General features: G+C 39.8%; 1 protein-coding gene across 3 annotated transcripts in view; it reads right to left on the reverse strand.

Moving 5' to 3' along the window:
* The window catches only part of TEX15 (testis expressed 15, meiosis and synapsis associated), a 68,082-nt gene continuing 47,807 nt past the window's right edge, over positions 1–20,275 (reverse strand). Inside the window, exons 7-9 of one of the 3 annotated variants that reach the window (XM_043544545.1) lie at positions 15,083–15,147; positions 6,236–7,422; positions 1–1,573 (exon numbers count right to left, since the gene is read on the reverse strand). In XM_043544545.1, the coding sequence (XP_043400480.1) occupies positions 1,536–1,573; positions 6,236–7,422; positions 15,083–15,147 (1,290 nt within the window). In that variant the 3' untranslated portion in view covers positions 1–1,535. Of the gene's footprint in view, positions 1,574–5,783; positions 7,423–15,082; positions 15,148–20,275 lie in introns of those variants that run through there. The other 2 variants (XM_043544544.1, XM_043544546.1) reach the window with 2 other exon arrangements.

Below are 20,275 nucleotides of genomic sequence, written 5' to 3' on the forward strand. Positions count from 1 at the left end.
ATGGGTTCCTATCCAGTGTATCTCAGATTGCAATAGAGGGCGAAACCCTGGCCCCACTGAGATCAATGGCAAACTTTCTGTGATTTCACAGGGGCCAGGATTTCACCCAGATCTCTCTGTGATTTTGATTGATGTAATTCACCTCTAATTATATCTTGTTCTCATGGAAAAACTACAGTACACAAATAACATTTAGAAAATACTGGTGATTCTTCAAAGAGAGACTATCATAAACCCTAGACTATTCTGCATAGTTAGACGTTCAACACAAACATTTTAATTTTTCTGTAAAATTTGTTTTTAATGTAAATTAATAGCTAATGCCTTACAGAGTTGCTAATTTTGTAGCTTGTGCTATGTCCTAAATTACCACCTTATAGACACCTGACTGTAACTATACTGTCATTCTCGTTATTTCTGTACTATTTGCTACATTTAAAAAAAACCTGTTTAAAGCATACAAATAAAATATTAAGTTTACACAAATACTTGCACTGTACAAATGCTGTTAACGTTTAAAATTAAAATTTTCAATAAGACTTATATACTTAGAAATATTTCTAAGAAAAATGTACAAAAATTACAAAAATAAGTCTTCTGTTTGAGAAAAATACTAAAAGTATTCCAACCACTGTCATAAATAATATACATATATAATATGTTAGTGTAAAAACTGTTTGGATTGAAACAGATTTGTCAGTTATTTGCGTATCAGATACAGCAAAGTATTAACTACCATTATAGAAAATACTAACCATAACATTCAAGAATCAAATTTCTCTATTCCAGTGTTTTAAAAAAAAAAAAAAGCAGCCCCAGGCCAGCAGAAAGTCCATGCACATTTTCTGCAAAATCAGACATGAGTGGTGTGTAAGTCTTGTGCTGGCCCACTGCACTCGGGTGAATTTCACTCAAGAATTCAGAATTGACCATAGACCTTGACAGGCTGAGGCAGAGCCTTTGTTCAAAAAATGTATTTAAAAGCTAAAAACTCTATAATCACATGTAAAGTTCTGTTTTCATTTTTTTAGTAGATGTCAAATAAACACCATCGTATCACAGTACTAAAAGTTAACCAAAAACTTAACACATTAGGGTCAGATCCAGAGACACAACACCCAGTGAGGCTAAAGGGCCGTACACTGGGTATCTCCAGTAGGCAGAGGAAAAAGAATCCTGCTCCTGGCCAAAGCCATAGAGCCACTTCACAGCTATTACTTTAGCCAGTGGTTTAAACTGCCTTTTGTACTGCAGAACCGTGCTGGTTCCACAGTCAGAGGGCCCTTAGTAGTAACTGAGGTGGGGTTACATTTGTCTCTTCACATGTGTGTGTTTGGGTTTTTTTAAGCTGGTTAGGTAAGTCTTGCTGTTCGCTAAGGACTCAATCCTGCACCCATAGAAATCACTAGGAAAACTCCAACTGTCTTCATGTCCTAAAAAAGGGAGTTACTTGATGTAATAGTTCTGAAAAATGCAAATTATGTTGCCTTCTGAGGTAAGTGGTTACTCTTCAGAATGTTGTCATGGAACTGGTTTCAATATCCGGGATGAAAAGGTGCCTGCTGCCAGGGAGCTGGAAACAAAGAAAAATATACTTGAGAAAGGATTCAGGCACGGGAAATATAGATTCCTCTTTCAACCCTCCAAAGCCCACCAAACACCACGCCTTTGCACTTCTATAGCATCTTCAGAAGGTTTCGAAAGCATTCAGAGACTGAAGCACTGACCTTCACCCTGTGCAGAGGACACCAAAAGGCCTATGTGCCTTAAAGTCCTGTAATGCAAAGTCCTTCTGTATAGACGTGAATTTCAGCCTTTATAAATATTTATAATGAGTTAAGCCTAACACCACTTTCTGCTGTACCAAGGGTACATAACAAGTCCGTGGAATAGCTGGGGTTAGAATACAGTTTGCCTGATTCCCAGTCCTATGCTTCAACTACTACCATAGTCCCTCTGCATGAGCGTCTATACATGGAGACAATCTGTTGGAGTTTCAAAAACAGCTATGTGATTTAGGAGCACAAGTTGCACTGAAAGTCAGCGGAATGTGTGCTTCTAAGTCAAATAATTGGTTTTGAAAAATCCCACCTATACTCTTATCCATTTGTGGCAAATACCATTTTTAATTAATATAAAAACCAAATACCTCATAAATCACAAGTAAGACTACCTTTTAGTCAAGGGTATTTTTAGTAAATGTCATGGACAGGTCACGGGCAGTAAACAAAATTGCACGGCCCATGACTTTTACTATATTTCCCTGACTAAAACTTGAGAGGGAGGGGTGGCTCAGGACAATGGCCCTGGACATGCCATGGATGCTTGGTTGTGGGGGGGAGAGTTGCGGCCTGGGGAGGCATCGTGGGGGGGTAATAGCCCAGAGGGCACCACGGGTGCTGGGGAGGTGGCCTGGGGGGCACCACAGGTGCTTGGGGGGGGCACAGCCCAGGAGGGTGCTGTGGGGAGGGTTGGCAGGTCTGAAGCAGGCTCCTTACCCAGCTCCTGGGAAGCAGAGACCCTAGCTCCACGTGCTGTCTCTGCTCCGACCCAAGCCTCGGTTCTGCAGCTCCCATTGGCTGGGAACCGTGGCCAATGGGAGCTTTGGGGACAGTGCCTGCAGGCGGACGCAGCACATGGAGCTAGGAGCTGAGGGAGGGGAGTTGCTGTCACCCTTATGAGAAGCCCCCCCATACCCCGGTAAGCACCACCCTGCACCACTCTTCAGCCTGAGCCACGGACTCATAGGTAAGGTGTTTTGTACAATACATTTCAAATGTTGCAAACAGGTGCAGCATTGGCAACATTTGTGCATACTGGGCCAAATTCTCACTTATGTGACCAAGGGCCAAATCCTGAGGACTAGTTATACAATCACAAGGGGCTAAAGATCCAGTCAACCTGTCTCCACACTCTTCATTGTGATGATAGAGTCTGAGGATGGTAGACCAAGTGTGGAAAGGGATGGAGGGGTAAGTACAGGCACAAGGAGGAGAAGGGGAACCAGTTCTAGAGAGGGCCAATAGTGCAGACCCTCTAATTTCATTCTACACCAGCTCTGACCCTAGGTCAGTTAGCCTAGTTAAGAACTTGGTTACGCAGCCACTTTGGTTACAGAATTAAGTAGTTCTATAACTGACTGAGACTGGTTTCAGAATGAACAGCAGCACCTTCAGGGAACCAGGGGGGTGACATTCACCCCTCTAAAGAAGGTCAGCACAAGGCCTATGCATCATTTAAATCCTCAAAATAAGGGGTGAGAAGAATTTAAATGGTGCACAAGAGAGAATTTCACTCCATAAGGACAGAAATACTAAATAAAGAGAGTGCATTTGTTTTCTAGTGTAACATTAAAATTAGGGCTGTCAAGCAATTAAAAAAATTAATCGCGATTAATCGTGCAATTTAAAAAAATTAATTGCACTGTTAAACAATAACAGAATACCATTTATTTAAATATTTTGGATGGTTTCTACATTTTCAACTATATTGATTTCAATTACAACACAGAATACAAAGTGCTTGCTTTATATTTATTTTTGATTACAAGTATTTGCACTGTAAAAAACAAAAGAAATAGTATTTTTCAATGCATTACAGTACTTGTATTAGGTGAAATCTCTATCATGAAAGTTGAACTTACAAATGTAGAATTATGTAAAAAAAAAAAAAAACTGCATTCAAAAATAAAACCATGTAAAATTTTAGAGCCTGCAAGTCCATTCAGTTCTACTTCTTGTTCAGCCAATCGCTCAGACAAACAAGTTTGTTTACATTAGCAGGAGATAATGCTGCCTGCTTTTTGTTTACAATGTCACCTGAAAGTGAGAACAGGCGTTCTCGTGGCACTGTTGTAGCCGGCATCAGATATTACGTGCCAAAGGGACATTACGTATCATATGTCCCTTCATGCTTCAACCACCATTCCAGGGGACATGTCCATGCCGATGACGGGTTCTGCTCGATAACAATCCAAAGCAGTGCAGACCGACTCATGTTCATTTTAATTATCTGAGTCAGATGCCACCTGCAGAAGGCTGATTTTCTTTTTTGGTAGTTCGGGTTCTGTAGTTTTTGCATCTGAATGTTGCTTTTTTAAGACTTCTGAAAGCGTGCTCCACACCTCGCCCCTCTCAGATTTTGGAAGGCACTTCAGTTTCTTAAATCTTGGGTCGAGTGCTGTAGATATCTTTAGAAATCTCACATTGGTATCTTCTTTGAGTTTTGTCAAATCTGCAGTAAAAGTGTTTTTAAAATGAACAACATGTGCTGGTTCATCACCCGAGACTGCTATAACATGAAATAGATGGCAGAATGCTGGTAAAACAGAGCAGGGGACATACAACTCTCCTCCAAATTCAGTCACAAATTTAATTAAGGCATTTTTTTTAAACAAGTGTCATCAACATGGAAGTATGTCCGCTGGAATGGTGGCCGAAGCATGAAGGGGCACACGAACGTTTAGCAGCCGACTCATGAGACAGCTCATGGTATCCGACACCATCAGGTGTGTCCAGAGACATCTACACAGAACACATCATGGGACACCGCCAGTACCAGGTCGAGTAACCGAGAACGTTGACCAGGGAAATAACCCACTTCCTTCCCTGATGAACAGGGGGACGCACTCCACCCATGAACTTATTCTCTATACCAATACTGACTTGGACTCTTAATACATTCCATGGGTGGTGCACCTGAGCCCAGTTATCCACTGACGCTTTAAAAACTCCCACACCCCAATCTGGATCTATGCTGGTTATGGGGGGAGGGACAGCTCAGTGGTTTGAGCATTGGCCTGCTAAACCCAGGGTTGTGAGCCCCCTCCTTGAGGGGGCCATTTAGAGATCTGGGGCAAAAATTGGGGATTGGTCCTGCTTTGAGCAGGGGGTGGGACTAGATGACCTCCTGAGGTCCCTTCCAACCCTGATATTCTATGATTCTATGTGATATGTACCTCGTGAACCTTGTAACCGATACTTGCAATCCCCCATAACCCAAGCCTGATCCCAGATGTACAGTACCTTCCCTCTTAACTTGTGTAAATTTGATTTTAAACATTAACTTTAATAAAATTTTTATATCTAGCACATAAATACCTTGCAATGCCAGCTACAAAAGTGCCATGCAAATGCCTGTTCTCAGTTTCTGGTGACATTGTAAATAAGAAGAGGGCAGCATTGTCTCCTGTAAATGTAAACAAACTTGTTTGTCTTAGTGATTGGCTGAACAAGAAGTACACTGAGTGGACTTGTAGGCTCTTAAATTTTATATTATTTTGTTTTTGAGAACAGTTATGTAACAAAAAAATCTACTTTTGTAAGTTGCACTTTCACAACAAAGAGATTGCAGTACAATACTTGTATGAGGTGAATTGAAAAATACTATTTCTTTTATCATTTTTACAGTGCAAATAAATTTTTGTAATAAAAAATAATATACACTTGGATTTAAATTACAACACAGAATACAATATATATATGAAAATGTAGAAAAACATCCAAAATATTTAATAAATTTTAATTGGTATTCTATTAACAGTGCGATAAAAACTGTGATTAATCAGGATTAATTTTTTGAGTTAATCGTGTGAGTTACCTGCAATTCATTGAGAGCCCTAATTAAAATGTAAGTCTAATAACTCAAATGGAATGCACAACTAGATCATTAGCATTAGACACTCACAGCTAGGAAAATTATAAGGCTAGGAATGTTCAACTAGTCCCGATATCTAATGGCTGAAAATGCTCAGTGCTTTATTAATTTTTACAGTAAGACACTCATTGGAGGGGGGCATTGCGGAGTTCATGCTCCCAGCCTTTAGGTAAGGAAGTGCTTATTGCATTATTCAACAGTTGCTCTACTTACTGACTGAAAGAGACTTCACAATCCCAAAAGGAAAGTGTTAGCACTATGTCATAACACAGTGAAACACTAAATGAGGATGGGTTTATGAAGACTGAAACCATGGGTAAAACTACTATAGATGCACTGCCCAGTTTGAAAGATACTGAGCCAAGTTCAGAGGTGACTCACTGATTCTAAGAGAGTCTAGTTTAGACCTCTGCATGTGGCACAGTGTATCATTTGAAAAATCATTGGATCAAGGCCCAAAACTTAATGGTATTTGTTCTATCCGAGGTTGAGGCAGCAAAGCAATGTCTAGATTTAAACACCCGAGGTCACTGCTATAAAAATATGAAAAAAATACTGAATTTAGTAGCCATGCACTTACTGCTGGTCCAAACAGCTTCTGAAGATGATCCTGTATTGGAAGGATATGGAAAAGGACCTTGTGACCAAGGCTGATTTGCAGCATATTGTGGTAAAGATGGCATCTGAGAGCTGTAAGGAAGGGGCATCTGAGAACTAAAATATCCATGCACTGGATACGTTTGAGCATAGTTAGGCCTTTGTAGCTCCCCAAGAGCAGCATAACTAAATGACTGGGAGTAAAACATATTAGAGTGTGCATTACACACATTACTTGCAATGGCAGATGTGCCAGACTGAGCAAACTGTTGCACTTCATAAGTTATCCGCTGGTAAGTCTGGGTTACGGAACTGCCATTGCTATCACTTTGATGACAAGAATAAAAAGAATAGTAAGGATAGGGTGTCTCAGAAGCCTGCACTAAAGAACCTTGCACTGGAGGTGTTGATGGTGGAAGTTCATTTTGAAAGAGGGCAGAATGTTCAGCGGGGCTTTTTGCTTTTTCATTGGAATGTGGTTCCAAAAGAGAGCATACTGATGGTGATTCTGTATTTTTATTTGCCATAATCACAAGAGGATCTGAAGTACTGACAATCACACTGCTAGGAGACTCTGAGTCCTTTTCATATTTCTTTTCTTTTCTATCAGGTTTTGTGGCTAAATTATTAGTTGTACTATATTCAGCCAGTAAAGTGGATCTTGATATATTTCCTCTGGCATCTGATTCTTGCACATGCTGTAGATTTAGTGCAGCAGACACAGCAGAGGAACTATCACCTAGTTTTGTTGTTGACCTAACAGATTTCTGTGTTGAACATAAATCATTCTCAAGAGACTTTTGAAGCAGAGGCTCTTTTTCTAAAGACAAATGGGCATTTTCACATTTCTTGTCACAGGGTGCAAAACCTTCATGATGTTTTCTTGCATTTTTGTAAAAATTACTCTTTCTTCTGACCATGTGCTTTAGGTCTGCTGAGCTCTGCTGGCTGGTTAAACCTTTTAAATTAACAAATGAGCTTTTTGAAGCATCTGGTGTATGTTTAACATGTGCAGAGCAATAAACAGCTTCCAAATCTTTTGAATGCAAAGGGGAGCGTGGTAATTGGTCTTGCACAGGTTTTTCTAGAGGCCTCTTGTTTCCTAGATTATCCGGTGAGATACTCGACGCTAGATCTTTTTCATTTTGGGGATTAACTCTTGTATTCTCTCTAAAAAGAGCAAAACATAATTATATACTTGTACATCCACACTTCCTTTTTATCCCACTGGTAATAAAGAATACATATATACATCACTATCAAATACTGGTAGTAAAATAATTGTTTATAAGGGAAATGCATAAAACATCTGCTTTAATCCTTTAAATATATATGGATTAACAACTCACTAGTCCATGCTATTTTATAATTACAGGATGTAATACTGTAGAATATTATTCCACACAACTTTATTGTATTTTCTAGTCCAGGCATATGTTATTCAATGTTACACTATTTTTTTTGGACATTATTCTAGAATTCCTCAATAATGTATAGTCTGTGCAGTCCAGTGTGGAAGTATTCCACCTCAGCAAAACTGAACAAAACCATGGTCCAAATCACACATCTTATGCCTGAGGAAATCACGAAGGAACTCTGCTCCTTGCTTTTCTCTGTCCCCTAACAACAGTCTGCTGAAGAAAATGGGGAAGATTCCACCCCTTCTCTTCCTGAAATGCATTAGGGCTCAGAAAGTTATGGGACTGGCTTAAAAATCATCATTTACAAAAATAATAAATTTCAGGTTCTTTTTATTTGCCTTATGGTTTTCAAGCCTTTAGGGGGTCATATTTAGGGCTTTCTCCGGAATCATGAGGGCTAGAAACTTACTTTAAAAAAATGAAAGCTAAGATTCTCATGTAATCAAATGATTCTATGAGACTCGTAATAACAAGAGCGTGCAATGCTGATCAACTACTACCACACTGTGGTATCCAAGATACATTACTTCCATAAATTTGAATAGGAAACAACTATGTTATAACTATATGTCAACAATTCTCTATCTGCAGATATGTAGGTGTTAGGTTTCTGTTTTCTGAATCTTTGATAATATTTAAATTTTAACTTTAAATTATGCTACCTCCTGAAGGTTCGAACCCACACGTGAGAAACTATGCTCTTGGTAAATGTATGTGTCCTTAAAGAATGATTGTTAGCTAAGGAATATAAGAGTAGTAATATCAAAAACTTACACGCTAACATTCTGGTTAAATTATACTGCCATCAAGAAGGTAAAATGAAAATGAAAAGTTTGGACAGAATTTATTTTTCATGACCACAGAGCAAGAGGAGAGAGAGCGAGCTTTGTAAGGTGTCAATCTGATTCTGCGGAATGAACTCACACAGGAACTACAGACCATTACAAACCTCTCCATCTTCAACTCCAAGTGCCAGGCACTCATCTCTCACCAGGCCCACTTAGCACAAACACAGAGTAGCGTGACCATTTTCAAAAAATCCCTGAAACTAGAACAAAACACTAAACTGCACTGCACACACAATTCTCCCCCTCCGGGAGAGGCTGAGAGAGAGAATGAACCACATGTGCAGTCTGGGAGCATAATGTAGTAAAATCTCATTCAGTGGCAAGTCAATGATAGAAAGGTAAGGGAGGTGTCATTTAATTGGAAAAATCTACAGAATCATAATTTCTATTGTGTTACCCTCTGCAGCATGGCCGGGGGGACTCACTGCCCCCACTCTCCCAGCTCCAGGTCCTCTGATTGGTGGAAAATTTGATTATATAATGTCATCATGCCGAGTTGAATATTATTCGAAAGACCTTTCTCCCACAACTACAATGGTACCAAAATGTGACAAATCTAGAAAAACTATGTAGATATATAATCAAGAAAATATGTAAAAATCAATTATTTTTAATTATACTTAACATAGGAATGCATTGCTTGCATAAAAAGAAGACAGATCTTTGGTAATCCTAAAGAATTTAGACTTGACAGGGAGGACTGAAAACATGTATTCATCAAAGTCATCATTACTGTTGTCTCCGCCTAGGGCACCACTGCTACACACAGTTGCACTGACAGTGTCTGGATGGCACTTGCACATCTCCATACAAGGCAGGCTGCTGGCCAAACATTTGTAGAGTAGTGAGCATCTGGTCTCTGCACACGAGAAACTGATTAGCTGAAGGACTGATTCTGGAACGCAAATCTCAAGTGTTAACAGTTTCTTATTTGTCAAGAGCTTGTTGTGCTTCAGTCATATCCTCTATGATTTCTAAGCAGGACAGCCTCTGCTGGCATAAGATACCAGTCACATTGTCAATAGGTGCTGGCTTGGGGAAGACCATGCAAGATGTGCATTAATTTGCTTTTCATCTGGCACATAGCCATAGTTTCATTGCACTTAAACCTTGATCATGGTACCACAGAAAACTCACATTTTCCCATAAGCTGTACGAGGAATTTGCCACAGGTTTTGGAATGAATTGTTAAACCAACCGCCCCCTGTAGTTGTAGATTATGAATATGCCACACCGTTGTCATGTATGTGTTGGAAACCTGACTTTCACTCAAGCACTTGTACAAGAGGCTTTGTGATAAAATGGCAGCCTTGTGTTCCAGTTACTTGCTATCATACTTGCTGGTGTTGAAGTCACTGTGATCACCAGTGCACTACTTAAGGAAGTAGTATGAGTTACGCAGTATTATTTTTCAGGTTTGGCATCAGTAGGGTGATCAGCTAGCAAGTGTGAAAAATCGGGACACTTTTGGGTTGGGGGGTGCATATATAAGAAAAGCCCCTAATATTGGGACATCTGGTCACTCTAGGCATCAGCTACGGATCCCAGAAACTCCCACATGCTGTAGGACAAATTGCTTTTCCATACAAATGTAGCAGTTGCAAACAGAGAATCTTCATATTACCGTTGATGTCAGCCCTTTCTTCCATTTTTGATAGCACCATGGCTTTTGCAGCTTAAGGACAGGTGCTGTGATTCATTTCTGTGGATAGGACTGCTAAAAACTAGGTCCATATCCCACAGTTCATCTTCAATAAGTGCTTTAAGAGCCTCTCTGCTAAGTATTTGTTCCTCTTCAATCCCATTCAAAGCACATACTTCTCTGTACGTAGCCTCTGCATTGGCCATCACCACCACGTTCCCATCCATTAGAGCCCTCATGAGGCAATTTATAAACTCCAGCTGAGTTGCAGTTTGCAGTAGTAAAATCAATATTTGTTTCTGTTGTTTTTACCTTTTAACACAACACATTATATATATATATATACTTAGTGCAGTGCTTGATGTGATACACAGTATCTATGTTTGGGTGCATTTTGGGTCCATGCACTCTTACCGCACAACATTCTTGCTAAGAGTTACTGCTTCATACAGTTTCTCATCTGCTTTGTGTATTGAAACTGTGGTTAATGAATGTCTTCGGACTTCCAGTTTATTGCAGAAGAAGCAGGTGTTCTTCTTGAACTGTATGCCTTGGGACCTCGTATAAGGTGAGTCTCGCCCACAGATGGCACTAGATACTTTAACTTTTTGCTGATCCTCAATGTACTTCCTTTCTCATCTTGCCAAATTCAGTTATTGGGTGCACTTCTTATAGCAAGTAAGGTGCCACAGAGCACTGTGTTTAACCAAGTCCTCCACGGAGTATTCTCCAAAGATTCAGCTACTAGTCAGTACCCTTCATCTCACCATTGATGATAATAAGAACAGCCATACTGGGTCAGACCAAAGGTCCATCTAGCCCAGTATCCTGTCTTCCGACAGTGGCCAATGCCAGGTGCTCCAGAGGGAATGAAGAGAACAGGCAATCATCAAGTGATCCAGCCCGTCGCCCATTCCCAGCTTCTGGCAAACAGAGGCTAGGGATACCATCCCTGCCCATCACGGCTAATAGCCATCGACAGACCTATCTTCCATGAATTTATCTAGTTCTTTTTTTAACCCTGTTATAATCTTGGCTTTCACAACATCCTCTGGTAAGGAGTTCCACAGGTTGACTGTGCAGTGTGTGAAGAAATATTTCCTTTTGTTTGTTTTAAACCTGCTGCCTATTAATTTCATTTGGTGACCCCTAGTTCTTGTGTTTTGAGGAGTAAATAACGCTTCCTTATTTACTTTCTCCACACCTGTCATGATTTTATAGCTCTCTATCGTATCCCCCCTTTTCCAAGCTGAAAAGTCCTAGTCTTATTAATCTCTCCTCATATGGAAGCTGTTCTATACCCCTAATCATTTTTGTTGCCCTTTTCTGAACCTTTTCCAATTCCAATATATATTTTTTGAGATGGTAAGATGGTACAACCACATCTGCACACAGTATTCAAGATGTGGGTGTACCATGAATTTATATAGAGGCAATATGATATTTTCTCTTATCTATCCCTTTCTTAATGATTTGCACCATTCTGTTAGTTTTTTTGACTGCCGCTGCAAATTGAGTGGATGTTTTCAGAGAACTATCAACTATGACTCCAAGATCTCTTTCTTGAGCGGTAACAACTAATTTAGACCCCATCATTTTACATGTATAGTTGGGATTATGTTTTCCAATGTGCATTACTTTGCATTTATCAACACTGAATTTCATTTGCCATTTTGTTGCCCAGTCACTCAGTTTTGTGAGATCCCTTTGTAACTCTTCGCAGTCTGCTTTGGACTTAACTATCTTGAGTAGTTTTGTATCATCTGCAAATTTTGCCACCTCACTGTTTACCTCTTTTTCCAGATCATTTATGAATATGTTGAATAGTACTGATCCCAGTATAGACCCCTGGGGGACATGACTATGTTCCTCTCTCCATTCTGAAAACTGACCATTTATTCCTATCCTTTGTTTCCTATGTTTTAACCAGTTACTGATCCATGAGAGGACCTTCCCTCTTAACCCATGACAGCTTACTTTGCTTAAAGAGCCTTTGATGAGGGACCTTGTCAAAGGCTTTCTAAAAATCTAAGTACATTATATCCACTGGATCACTCTTATCCACATGCTTGTCCACCCCCTCAAGAATTCTAGTAGATTGGCGAGACATGATTTCCCTTTACAAAAATCCTGTTGACTCTTCCCCAACAAATTATGTTCATCTATGTGTCTGATAATTCTGTTCTTTACTATTATTTCAATTAGTTTGCCCAGTACTGAAGTTAGGCTCACCGGCCTGTAATTGCTGGGATCACCTCTGGAGACTTTTTAAAAAATTGGTGTCACAGCAGCTATTCTCCAGTCATCTGGTACAGAAGCTGATTTAAATGATAGGTTACATACCACAGTTAGCAGTTCTGCAATTTCATATTTGAGTTCCTTTAGACCTCTTGGGTGAATACCTTCTGGTCCTGGTGACTTATTACTGTTTAGTTTATCAATTTGTTCCCAAACCTCCTCTAATGACACTGCAGTCTAGAACAGTTCCTCAGATTTGTCACCTAAAAAGACTGGCTCAGGTTTGGGAATCTCCCTCACATCCTCAGCTGTGAAGATCGATGTAAAGAATTCATTTAGTTTCTCCATAATGGCCTTATCATCCTTGAGTGCTCCTTTAGCATCCTGATCGTCCAGTGGCCCCACTGGTTGTTCAGCAGGCTTCCTGCTTCTGATGTACTTAAATTTTTTTTTGCTATTACTTTTTGAGTCTTTGGCTAGCTGTTCTTCAAATTCTTTTTTGGCCTTCCTAATTATATTTTTACACTTCACTTGCCAGAGTTTATGTTCCTTTCTATTTTCCTCACTAGGGTTTAACTTCCACTTTTTAAAGGATGCCTTTTTGCCTCTAACTGCTTCTTAAACTTTGTTGTTTTGCTACGATGGCCCTTTTTTGGTTCTCTTGCTACATTTTTTAATTTGGGGTATACATTTAAGTTGAGCCTCTATTATGGTGTCTTTAAAAAGTTTCCATGCAGCTTGTAGGGATTTTCTTTTGGCACTGTATCTTAATTTCTGTTTAACTAACTTCCTCATTTTTGTGTAGTTTCCTTTTTCTGAAATTAAATGCTACCATAGTGGGTGCTGTGGTGTTTTTCCCCCCAGGAAAGGATTTTATAATAAATTACTTTGAGCTAGTAATTAATCATGTTATGTAATGTATATTCTGTAACTACGTGCCTACCATTTGCGGATGGATTCCAGTCATTTATGGCTGGATGCTGATATCTTAATCAGTACCTAATTACTACTCTTTGGCACAATAAACGAAGGTGACAATCAATACCACTGAACCACTTCTTTTTTGCTGATTCTGGCAAATCAACTTGAAGCACTCCTTCCATTCACAGTAACCTGTAACATTAACAAAATTAATCAGGTTTGTCCTGAGCATTAACTGATAAGGTGGTACTGTCAGTTGAGAACCACAATTTAAACTTTGTGAGGGCTGCATGTTTGACGTGCCTATGTTAAAGTATAATATTAAAAAGAGTTGATTTTTAAACATTTTCTTGAATGTATATCTACTTAATCTTTCTATGTTTGTCCTGTTTGGTACCATTGTGTTCTTGGGAGAAAGGGCTTTTGAATGATACCCAACTGAACGCATTTCCATTGACACTGTATTAACAGAATCTCCACCAACTGGAGTACTTGGAGCTGGGAACAGGGTTAGCGGGGAGTGAGTCCCCCATGCCACGCTGCAGAGGGTGATACTATTGAAATTATGATTCTGTAAATTTTTATTAATCAAAAGACATCTCCCTTAGCGTTCTATCATTAACTTGCCCACAGAAGTACATATGCTCGCAAACTCTGACATGTTAGTCACATGGCTCAAAGCACGACTGAAAAGCACTCAGCCACTGTGGTGATGAGTGTGGTATAAGAACCTCTATAGAACTGAAGACAATGAAGGAAAAACTACTCAATGTGCTTTATGCAGTAGTCACCTAAATATGCCACAAACCGCTTCTTGTCATCCTTGGAAATGGGTTATTTGGCAAAGATGACATTGATTCTGCAGAGAAGAATACCAAATAACTTAGTTGTAGCTAACGCTTTGGAACGTCTGGAATAAAGTAGTACATATGGCAATCACTTCTGTTACCAAGATTGTTGAGGCACTGTGGACTATATATGCTCACATGATTTACCTGAAGAGATTGCTTCAGACAGTGGTCTTCAGTTACTGAAGGATTTCAGATTTTCCTCAAAAGAAATTTTGCATCACAGAGTAGGTAAACTGTTTATCATTCTGAATTAAATGATTTAACAGAATGCTTTGTGAAGACACTTTAAATGACACTAGAGAAAAATGAGGGAAAAAGCCTGCAATGTTGTTTTGGGAACTTTCTTTTGTCATACAACCTTACACCACAGACCTTCACATAGAAACAACCTTGAAGAGCTGGGGTGAAAGAAGCTGTGAAGTCATACAATATTCTCTCCGAGACATCCTAACATTGCACAGCAATGCTGTGTCATCTAAGCTGATGGAGAATGACAAGAGAAACATCACTAAGCAATGTCAGGATGTGACGTCATGATAACTTGATCAATTAATTTGACACAGTAACCTCTCTCTTCTCCATTACTGTTTTGTTGGTGGCTGAAAGGGGTCCCATCAACTCTGATACATGGCTTAATTCTTCTGCCTCTGGCCTCACATGTGCCAGGAAGTGCAAAGAGTGCTACTGTGATTGGAACACCACACATTAGGTCTGAGAATAGGTTGAGCAAGAGGTGCTCTGTGGACTCTAAAAAAGCCCCCTAGGAATTAAATGCACCTCTAATGCTACAAGTTGAGTAGCGCTGTATTAAAGTAAGGGGGAAAGGTGTCACTCTTTTTCCTGTCATTATTCAGCAGATCTTGAGCTTTTCTGCACAAGTGTTTTTACTATTTTAAATCCTAAATATACCTTATGTGGCAGCATGTTTCATTTTCATCTCCATTTTTTGAGGCTGCTGCCATCAGAACACCAACCTAAGAGAAAATAAACTCATTATATGTCAAATTCTTATACTCTTAATGATTATTTTGTGCAGACTATTCCTGTTAGCTATTTTCAAAATGTAAATGCTTATCTTTGTCTGACTAACATCTTAAATTTTTATTACAATCACAGTAAAACACTGTCCTTGAGATCCAGGAATTTTGGGTGTTACTGTATAATGAGGGATTCACAAGAGCTATGGTGGAAAGGCACCTTTCTCTGAAGCAGCCAGTGCTGGTCACTGTCAGAGACAGATACTGAACTTGATGGACCACTGGTCTGATCCAATACGGCAATTCCCATGTTTGGGCCCAGATATGCTGCTGGGTAGTGCTGTCAAAGAGAACCAAAAGGGTGTATTCTGCTGAGATTTTGGAAAAGTCCAGAACACAAGAGATAAGCTGGAGAACGTTGATGCTTTCATTTTTTTACATGAGGGTTGTGTCATCTTCATGCATGCTGCCCCCAATGTGAGGTTTGCTTCCATAGTGGGTATGCAAGGGTCTAAATTATGTTTCAGCATGTTCTTTGTACTTATTTACCCACAAACAGGACATCTGCATGTGATCTGGGAATAGATGCCCAATTCTGCAGTGCATTTAGCATGTGGTTTCATGTCTTTGAAAGGAATTTCTGGAGATACTTCACGTGGAATCCCCTGAGGGATGATACTGGTGCATGGCAAAAGCAATCATCAGTGCTGAAGACACTGCACTACTGATAACTGCTGCTGGAACAACACTGATGCAATGAGGCTTTGGATCTTTATAAATCTTTTCCAGTGTGGTAAAGTTCTGGTTACAGCCATGCCTTTTGCAGCCTGTGGGTGGGCAACTCCCTATGCTCGGCTCAAAAAGTTCTTGGCTTTTGGTAATAACCAGTGGGTTGGAAGCATTTCTGGCATTTGGCAAGTTCTGAGTGGGGCTGCTTCTCTGGGCTTAGTTCTGATTGGGATGTTGTCCATGAATGTGTGTGTGTGTGTAACTTATAGATTCACAGATTCCAAGGATAGAAGTCCGATCTCCTATATATCAGAGGCCAAAATAATCCCTAGAACAGGTCTTTGGATATTTAAAAGTTGTCAGTGATAGACAATCCAACACGACCACTTGGTAAATTGTTTAATTGGTTAATTACTCTTTCTGTTCAAAATGTACAGCTAATTTCCAGTCTGACTTTGTTTAGCTTCAACTTCCAGCCATTGGATCATGTTATACCCTTCTCTGCTAGACTGAAGAGCTCACTATTAAATATTTGTACCCACAGACTGTAATCAAGTCATCCCTTAATCTTCTCTTTTTTAATTAAATAAATTGAGTTCCTTGAGTCTATCAATATAAAGTGTCTCCTTCCCACTGAATCTCTCCTTTTTTAAATCCAAAAAATCACTGGGCAGACACAAACCTAAAGTTTCAAAACCAGTAAGATTGAACTAGTTCTTTCAATTGTTTGATGGTGGTGTTGGTGTTTTTTAAATTTGTCAATTTTTTAAACTAGTATTTCCTAAACTGTAGTCCAGTGTGTTAAATGCCCCACCAGCCAGGCTAAGAGGGACTTTAGTGGAGCTGTAGCAGGGATCTGCCTAAGTCCTTTTGGACCAAAGTTAGGTCATGATTGTTCAAGTGAAATATCATCCATAAATAACGCTTTTGCTTTTAAAAAGGAAAACATGCAGCTGAAAGGGCCTCTGAAGGAAGAAAAACACCCTCTCGTTCAGGTGTAATTAAGATTTGCAAAATATAAGACACTGTAATTTACAGTATCTCACTAATAACCATGCATCTTATTCAGACAGTTGGAGTCTTAAAGTAGAGAATATCTTCTGTATATTTTACACTTGTCACCCTATCTGAATGATTGTGAAAATTGGTGTAGGCTAGGTAATTAAATTAACCATGTATAAAATGAAAACATGTCAGTTTGTATCATGGGGTAGTGGAGACAGAACAGTCATAATAATAAACCAAATGGATTTCATTTCCCACATATTTATTCCAAGCCCTTTCATGCTTGGTCTGCATACCACTGTATTTCAAGATAACTTTATATAGCTTGGAGATTAACTTTTTAGAAGGTACGTCATCGTGACGGTTCTCGGATACCCAAGACTGAGAGTCACCTTATTCACAGATTCCAAGGCCATAAGGGATCGTTGTGATCATCTAGTTTGACCTCTGGTATAACACAGACCAGGGAACTTCCCCAAAATAATTCCTAGAGCAGATTTTTTTTAGCAAAACACCCATTCTTGATTTAAGTATTGTCAGTGCTGGAGAATCCACCACAACCCTTGGCAAATTGTTCCAATGGTTAATTACCCTCCCTATCAAAAATGTACATCTTATTTCCAGTCTGAATTTACGTAGCTTCAACTTCCAGCCATTGGATCTTTTTTACTCTTCTCTGCCAGACTGAAGAGTCTATTATTCATAGAATCATAGAATATCAGGTTTTGAAGGGACCTCAGGAGGTCATATAGTCCAATCCCCTGCTCAAAGCAGGACCAATCCCCAACTAAATCATCCCAGCCAGGGGTTTGTCAGGCCTGACCTTAAAAACATCTAAGGAAGGAGATTCCACCACCTCCCTAGGTAACCCATTCCAGTGCTTCACCACCCTCCTAGTGAAAAAGTTTTTCCTAATATCCAACCTAAACCTCCCCCATTGCAACTTGAGACCATTACTCCTCGTTCTGTCAGGAGTATTATTAAGTATTTGTCCCCCACATAGATCCTTATAAACTGTAATCAAGTTGTCGCTTTACCTCTATGTTAAACTAATCAGATTGAGCTCTTTGAGTCTATCACTATAAAGCATGTTTTCTAATCCTTTAATTGTTCTCTTATCCTTTAATCCTCTAAAACTTGCAATCTGAGCCTTGCACTATAAGCCATTTCAGATTGAGTTCAGAATGTAGACTGAATGGAAGGATCTTTTACAGAAAGTGGAAGTTTCCAAACATAAATATGCATTCTAAGGATTTTGTGGCTCAGGATAAAATTATATCTAGGACTTTTTCCGAGCTTCTGATCCAGTTTACTCCCTCGTGGGGGTTGGAGTGGGATGAGGTTTAAATGGCTTTGGTGTTGGTAGGGGCTAAGGGATTTGCTATGCTGGATTTGAGAAATGAGAGGTGACTTTGACCTGCATTCTCAGCTACTATTTTCCCTCATGTTTCCCCAAACCGCATCGCCTATAAATTTGTAAGCTAAGGGTCTCTCTTTGCAATGACTACTATTCAAGGGTATAAACACAGCTTCCTTGTTAAGGGCCATTACTCTTTTCACAAATCACATCAATTCCCAAAAAAGATTGCCAAGAATCAATATTTTACACATTGCTGCAAGAATTTGCCAGAATCTGAATCCCAGACTTCTCACATTCACAGTAAGGATCATACCCCTAGACAAACAAGCCACTTAGTAGTTTTTCCTTATGAATTACAAAGAATCTTTTTGATTTGAATGATCAAAGCTGAGCTTTCAAATTTCTGCTTAGAGTATCTTCTCTCTTATGGTCTGTGGGAACTTTTGGAAGTAAGTCCCATTCTGAAAAGACAACAATGCCTTGCACCCGTGGAACTACTACTGCACTGGTCTTACGTCTTCTTCATTGACTAATTCTCATCACCTGTGAAATTTCTTTGTGTTTATGTAACAGTTTAGTTTCACCCAGAAGCCCCCATTCAGATTCAGTGATGTCCTCAAAAATGGGGAGGATGGGATTTTTTACACTAATTGCTCATTAAAAATTCACAAATCCTTAGGGACACTGGTTTGTCTTTTGGGAACCTGGAGGCTCTGGATTTTACAAGACTTATCCCAGAGCGGGCTGTTTGGGGTTCTCCTTCCCAGAGAAATCACATTGCTCCTGCTTGAACCTTCCCACAGCACAGTTCCCCTGCAGGAAGCTGCAACCAGGCCCTGACTTGCCAGTCTAATTCAAATCCCTGTGCCCTGGCAGGGTAAGGGTCAGCTGGTTGGCCACAGCAGGGCATTGCTCACCCTATGAAGCTCCTAAAAAGCTTGCCTTATAAATACAGCAGCTCCTGGACATGGCTTGATGCTTGCAGGGTTTCTCTGCTGCTGTGGGGAGAGGTAGAAGGCAGAGGAAGATGACTAGAGAGATACAGAACCAGAGAGGTCCCACAGGCTTCGATGCTCAGTGACCTCCCGGCAGAAGAGAGGGAAAAGAGCTGGAAGATAAAGTGAGATCTCTACTGCACAGACAACAAATACATATAACCATTCTAGAAGATGAACCACCAACTTCTACCACTACTGGAGGCAGAATGTCTGGGGGCCCAAATGAGGAATGGGGCTTAGAATTGCAGCTCCCAGCAACAACTGATTGCTTTCCAATTCTACAGCAGGTGCACACAGCCCATTCATTAAGAATAAAGTAGCAGCTGAACAGCAAACACAAGATACAGCTACTGTCTCTCAAAGGTAGAGAGCAAGTGCGAGAGGTTGAGGGCAGAGCTAGACCACAACAGACTGACCTACAGTATAACAATGGTGCTGCATACTTCCTGTTTTCAACTCCCTGTCTTTGGGGTTTATAGATGAGGTCACAACATATTTTTAAAGATTTGATTTAAAGTATGCTATTAATAGGCACCTAGAGGTTTACAGACATCAGGTGGTAAAGAAATACCATTTTTATGATTTATTGTTCACATTCGGATTTTCCACAGGTCTTATGCAAGAGAAATATGAACACTGATATAAATATTAAAAAGTACTTTAGACACACAAAACAATAGTTGGATACCATTAAAATTAAGAGGATACATTTTTTTAAATGGTATAAAAATGACTGAAGCATTTGAAAACATGCCTTATCGTGACAGACTCAAAACCACAATCTATTTCGCCTTCCAAAGAAGAGAGAGCATTCCACAAATGGCAATCAAGGAGCTTAGCTGATCATCCCCACTTCCAGTGACACTACGAAAGCAGGCATGTGAGATGCACTAGGAGTGGGATTTGTTTGCATTTGAGGCTGTAAATAAAGCTCAGGTGTTTATTTTGGTTTGTGCTCTAGTTTTTGAACTCTTAGCTTTGCCAAGGCAGGGGATCATCATATTGGACTCTCTGCTTTGAGAAAGTCCTCAGC

The sequence above is a fragment of the Chelonia mydas genome, chromosome 4, assembly GCF_015237465.2.
Source record: "Chelonia mydas isolate rCheMyd1 chromosome 4, rCheMyd1.pri.v2, whole genome shotgun sequence".
NCBI classification, from domain to species: Eukaryota; Metazoa; Chordata; order Testudines; family Cheloniidae; genus Chelonia; species Chelonia mydas.